A 6,764-nucleotide genomic window follows, 5' to 3' on the forward strand; every position below is an offset into this window, starting at 1 on the left:
CAAGCTGTCAATTTCGCAAGTATTTCTCAGGAAGGCCTACTCGCGGGTAAGGCCTTCCTGCGAAATACTTGCGAAACATTCTGCTTAGAGGATTTTTAAGTGTGACTTTCTTACCCTTCAATCATACTATATATACTTTCATTACCCACAAATGTATAAGGATGCCATTCAAAGAGAAAAACCCTAGATAAGTTTTCAACAACATACACACCCATCTTTTAGAGAGAGAGCTACTCATCCTTAGTGAGAAATCATTGTGACCTCTTCTCCTTCCCTCTCCCATTGCCATACCTTAAGAGGAGATTTGTACTCAAACACAATTCATACCTTTTCAAAGTGTAAAGAGTCTTTTGAAGCTTGGGAAGCCTTGGGGATTTGTCAAAAGAAGCCGATGAGGCTTGGCGGATACAATCGGGTGTATTGCGAGATACGGAAAGCTAGAGAAGACATGACTCCGAGAAGTCCATTGGTAGTAGGAGCTTGGAAGGGGCTTAAGTAAATTGGGTAGACTAGGCTTAAAGGGTCTCTTATTATTCGTGTACTCCAACTTTATGCTCCACTGGATCGATTTACCACTTTGAGGGCGGCAGAGAAGTTTTTTGCTGAGTTCTTCGATAACACGTCTTGGTGTTATCTTGTAGTTGCATCTCTCTTCTCTTACTCTTGTACTTTACTTTTATTGTTTGTTATTCATGTTTATGTATTAGAGTAGTTATCGTTTATTGTGCTTCATTGACTCTTGTTCCGCACTTAAATAGGTTAGAATAAAAACAAATTAGCCATAATTTTTTAATTGGGAGTCTAAATAAGCTCTTGTGTTTTCACACAATTTTGAGCTTTCACATAATATTCACAATGAGAAAGAGATTGAAATAGATCTAAGAACTGAAGAAGAAGAAGAAGATTAGCATGAGAGGAGATCGTCATGAGAGGTACAATGCATTTCAGCTTTCCTTTTGGGCATGGGTCGTGTCCTGACTGTGTCCCCGCCATGTCCATCATTTTTCAAAAAAAAAAAAAAGGGGTAGGACATGCGTGCAGCCATGTCCAATGCGTTTTCGGTGTCCCTTACTTGTCGGACACGGGCATGTTAGCCCAAATACCGCGTCCATGCTTTGTGGAGAAAATTAAAAAACGTATGAGGTCTAGTAAATATCTTTGCACACAATGACAATCTACGACTACTTTTTACCAAAAAAAAAAAAAAAAGACAATCTACGACTAATACTAAAAAAAAAAAAAAGAACTAGCACAGCACCATACGGCTAACAAGTTGAAATAAAACGTGGTATACTAATCATTGCCAAAACAATCACAGAGCGCGTCTTTTTTGAGAGAGAGAGAGAGAGAGATATTATCTAGTGCAAAGTCATGATTATCGAAGGCCTCGTATGAGAGATACAGAGAGCGAAGGGGAGCTAAGAATGACTTAGCCGATGGCCGAGCCAAAGCATATTACTTTCACAGCAAATGTCGGCAAGTCATTCTTGGTTCAACTCCACTCTCTATCTCTTCATGCAAGACACAGACAAATTGCACTAATCTTCTACATACAACTTTCATATCTTTGTTAGTCTATATTTTGCAGCGTGATTGATATATAAATATATATAGGAAGAGATATATCCTTGGGGTTACATAATGTATTGTTGATTGGTTGTTGTGGGAATAGAATGATTAGAATCTCGAAGGTGACTGTGTGATGGGAATGTTGGGATATGATGCGTCAACTGGAATTTGTTCTTAGGATGAAAGTCATGATAAGATTTTGATACATGCTAACAGGTCTCTATGGGTAATATGTTGGTTTTCTGACCTAATCCTGTTGCACTCAGTAGATAATTTCTAGATTCTATGTGCCTTTTGATAAGAGGGTCCCTAAATAATTGACTATGAGAAAAAAATTCCTATGTTCTTTACATATTTAACGTCCTCGAATTCAACTCTAACTTCCTTATTTAGATTATATTTTGACGTACCTTATGATCAGTGTTATTAAACCCAGCTTGGCTGGGCTGGTCAGACTGGTAACTTGGTGCCTTGGTACATAGACCAGTCCAGGTTATTGATGGGATTGGATGTGCGTAAAACCCAGTCAAAACGGGTAAAACTAGGCAGGTTTTAAGCAAGCCGTGAGATCCGGTTGGGTTTTAATAACCCAGTTGGATTTCGAAATTGTGTAAAATTATATTAATACGTATATCTCATTGACTTATTTACTATTTAATATGTGATAACATAGTAATTTAAATAAAAGAAAACCTAAAGAAATTTAAAAGAAAATGCATTGTTCTCTCACTTCTCTGTTGATTCACACTACTTTATCACTTTTCACTATTTTTATTCCCCAAACTTGTGACTCTGCATCAATTTTATCCTCTATACAGATCACTTTTCAATTTCACGTACCCAGTTAGCACATAGGTATGAGTATATCGGTATATATTATATAGTTTTTTTTTATTTAAACATTCTTTTCTCTTGTTTTGTTTACGTTTCTCCATTGATTTATTTGTTTATTGTTTTAAGTTTAAGCTTTTAACCTATCTTCTTCTTCTTTTTTCTTTTCTTTTTTTTCTCTCTTCTTTTGTTTACATAATTTGAGATTTGGCTTAAAAAAAAAAATTCCAAATTTTAAGACATGTAACAAGATTTTATTTAGCAAAAATTTTGTTGCAATTTTCTGACATTCGTTTGTATTGCTTGTAAATTTTATAGAATTTCTAATGCTATTGCTTGTAAAACCTTTTCTTTATTTGATAAAATAGCTTGCAAAACCTTGATTTTGAATTATAATGGCAAGTTTAATTCAGGCATATGCCATTTTTTTTTTTACATATTCATGTTATGATTTAATTTTTTTTTTTAATTTTACACTGCAGTTCAACCATTAACCCACTAGTTGAACCAGTAACCAAGATCATAAATTGGATCAACATCTAGTCCAGGTTTAATAACTATGCTTATGATATTGTGTTACTCTGGCATGGTTTAATAAAATATTTTTGTTGATTTAATAAGTGCAACTGTCGTTCTGGTTTCTCGCTTTATTAGAGGATTTTTTTTTTCTTTTGAGAAAAAGTATTGATCCACTTTATTGAAATATGAAGAAATTATGTCGTTACATCAACATACACTAAGTAGGAAATGTCTGGTAGAACGGATTCCATCCATACAGTTAACTGTGAAGACTTTCTTGCTCTCCTAGCTAAAGCATGAGCTACTCCATTGCTCTGCTGCCTAACATGAGAGAAAGAACAGGTTTGAAAAGAACCCATTAAAGACTTACAGTCTTTCACAATGTGCCAAATACTAGACCAGTCTAGGCAGTCCCCTAATAAAGCCTTTACAACAATCTCTGAATCTCCTTCAAAAATGGCTTGACGCAAACCCAATTCCTCCATGAAGATCATTGCCCTCCTTGCTGCCATCGCTTTAAGAACTTCTACTGATGACGGCATGACTAGTTTTTCTGCTAAGGAGGCCATCACCTACCCCAATTTGTTCCTCACTACGACACCAATTCCAGGTTCCTCTTCCTCTGCAAAGTATGCTCCATCATAATTCACTTTGTACAATCCCGGTTCAGGTGGTGCCTAATGTTGAAGCTGTGGTTTTATTTTCTTAGGTCTGTTTTCTGATTTGTCTTGGAAATCCTTTAGAGCAAATTTTGTCGCGTCAAAAATCTTCTCAGGTGGCATGCTTTGCTCATTAAAATGGCACTTATTTCGTCTGCACCAAACATACCATGCTACCACCGTGAATAGTTCCAGATCTTCCTCATTTTGTCTCACAATAGACACTAGTTCAGTGAAAGAGCCCAAATGCAGCTGTAGTTGTCACACTTTATTAAAAGCAAGACCCCAACATACCTATATTTTATCACATTCCCATAGTGCATGCAGTGCCATTTCGCTGTCGTTCCCACAATTGCTGCACAGAGGAGAGGTTATTACCTTCCGCCGATGTAAGTTCGCTAAGGTTGGAAGGGATTCAGTGTAGGCTCGCCAACAAAAGTTTTTATTTTATTTTATTTGGAATCCGCATCTTCCAAATTCCGTTCCAAAAACTTCTCATGTTGTTATTGTTTGACACCAAAGCTACCTTTCTATTTTCTAACTCTCCCAACAATTGATATCCAGCCTTTAGCGAGTAGTTTCCATCCCTAGTTCGCGGCCAAACTATGCAATCCCTCATCATCGATCTGCATAACAGAATGGCTTTTATTTTTTGAGCCATTAAGGATGCAATTTAAGATCAATCAGCTGCCCATCCCATTCTTTTGTAGTTTGGTCTATAAGTGAAGAAACGATGGAATCATCCTTAAATCCTAGTGTATGTGACACAGCTCCAGTTGGGAAACGTCTAGGAATCCACTTATCATGGAACACCTATGTGCCATCACCAACTCTCCACATCATTCCTTGTTCAATGACATGCCTAGCTTTGAGCAAACTCTGCCAAGCAAATGACAGTGTGGAGCTTCTTGCTTCAAACACCGATCCTGAGGGGAAGTACTTAGTGCTGAACACCTTATGCAGCAAAGAATTCTTCTCAGTTTGTAATCTCCAAATTTGCTTCGCCAACATAGCCTCATTAAACCTAACCAAATCCTTGAATCCCATTCCTCCCTCGGATTTCGATTTAGAAAGTATTTCCTAACTTTTCCAATGGATTCTCCTTTGGCCACCACACTCGCCCCACCAAAATTTTCTTATTTGCATTTCAATTTCTTTGCACAAACCCACCAGCAATTTGAAGCAACTCATTGCGAAAGTAGGGATAGCTTGAACCACCGCCTTTAGTAAGACTTCTCTTCCTGCTTGAGATAGAAGTTTTTCCTTCCAACCTTGAAGTTTTGCCCACACCCTTTCCTTGATGTAGTTGAGGCTCGCCTTTTTATTTTTCCCACAAGAGCGGGCAGCCCAAGGTACTTCTCATACTCCTTTATTTCTAGGAACCCTAGAAAATCAATAATTTTTCCCTTCATACCATCGGACACAGCTTTACTAAAGAAAAGTGTTGTCTTCTCTCAGTTTATTTTTTGACCAGGTGCATGCTCATAGCTGGTTAGGATGTTTTGGATAGCTTGTAAATCTTCCCTCCTTGCACGGCAAAATAGTAAGCTGTCATCTGCAAAAAATAGGTGAGTAATCTTTGGTCCTTTTTTGCATAATGAAAAGCCTCTAATAATGTCTTCCCTTGTAGCCTTTTGAATCATTCTATTCAACCCTTCTGAGCATAATAGAAACAAATATGGTGACAATGGGTACCCTTGGCAAATTCCCCTAGAAGGGAAGATTTCACCTTTAGGGTCCTCATTAACTAAGATTGAATAGGACACCGTGCTAATACATTCATGGATGAGATTCAACCAAGTATCACAAAACCCCATCTTCCACATAATTTCCATCAGAAAGCGCCACTCCACTCTGTCATACGCCTTACTTATGTCTAGCCATTACAAAGAGTAATGGGGCGAAATTCTGAAACTACAGAAGGGCTTTTTACTCTTGGAATTAAAGTTATAAAAGTGCGATTTATGGAAGAAGGGATTAAACCTAAGTTTAGGCAATTGAGAACTGCCTTTGAAACATCCTCACCAATAGATGGCCAAAATTTTTGGTAGAACAAAGGAGGTAAACCATCAGGTCCTGGTGCTTTTAGCGGTGCCATTTGTTGTAGTGCCACCTCCACCTCAGCCTTGACAAACTTTGCAACTAGCATAGCATTTTGTTCATTTGTGATAACTGTGGCAACTGCCATCAGTACTTCCTCCACATTTGATGGTGAGGCTGAGGTAAATAGGTTCTAATAATATTCAATCAGAATCTTTTCTATCTCCTCTTCATCGGTACATGCCATTCCCGCTTCATTCTTCAATTCCTCAATTCTATATCTCTTATATCTGTGAGATGCCCTATTGTGAAAAAATTTTGTATTTTGATCACCCTCTTGTAGCCACAATGCCCTTGACCTTTGTTTCCATATCTTATAGCAATCTATATATAGCAATCTATGTTTCGTCTAGCCACACTTTATTATCCAAGACTTCAGTCTAATTGTCAAATTCGTGTCTTGTTTTCCAATTAACCAATCCTTTACTTCAAAGAATGAGATCTTATTCTTACCAATGAAGAATTTGTCAATTCAATAAAATAATGTATTCACTAAATATTGTACAATTACAAGGAAATAACAACAATGCACTAATCTTTCGTTTAACTTCAACAAAAAACAAAAAACAACAATGCTCTAACATCGTTAAAAAGAATTTAAATATGTAATAATGAATTAAGTTATTACTTTTAAAGCTAATGTACTAAATTTCTATAATTTATTGTTACATATGTAACCAATATTGGATTGATAACATTTTCAGTATTCTTATGAGGAATATATGTTGATAACGATTTCGGCATATATTATACATATCTCAACATCTTAACATATACACAAAATCCAAGAAAACTAGGGCTAGAAACTTGAAATATAGTGAAAATAAGATAAAACCTACCCCTTTTATTGAAGATTGATGAAGTATTGAAGAAGAAAAAGGAGGTTTTGTGATTGAAAATGACAGTTTTAGGAGAGGGAGAGGCGGAGAAGACAGAGTTATGCACATAATGCGAGGAAAACTGAAAAGTTTTGGAAAATTGTTTGAAATTTAACCCTCTTTGTGCAAAACAAGCAATTTTCACAACTAATATGACTCGCGAGCAAGTCGCAAAAACAAGTCACCAAAAACCCTTGAACAAAATTTT

At 36.6% G+C, this 6,764-nt stretch overlaps 1 protein-coding gene across 1 annotated transcript; it reads right to left on the bottom strand.

Moving 5' to 3' along the window:
- Positions 1–3,113: 3,113 nt before the first annotated feature.
- On the bottom strand, positions 3,114–3,488 carry LOC142643889 (uncharacterized). Its single transcript, XM_075818612.1, has one exon. It carries the CDS (start codon positions 3,486–3,488, stop codon positions 3,114–3,116), a length of 375 nt encoding a protein of 124 aa, XP_075674727.1.
- Positions 3,489–6,764: the final 3,276 nt, after the last annotated feature.

This window comes from Castanea sativa, chromosome 7, assembly GCF_040712315.1.
Source record: "Castanea sativa cultivar Marrone di Chiusa Pesio chromosome 7, ASM4071231v1".
Classification (NCBI taxonomy): domain Eukaryota; kingdom Viridiplantae; phylum Streptophyta; class Magnoliopsida; order Fagales; family Fagaceae; genus Castanea; species Castanea sativa.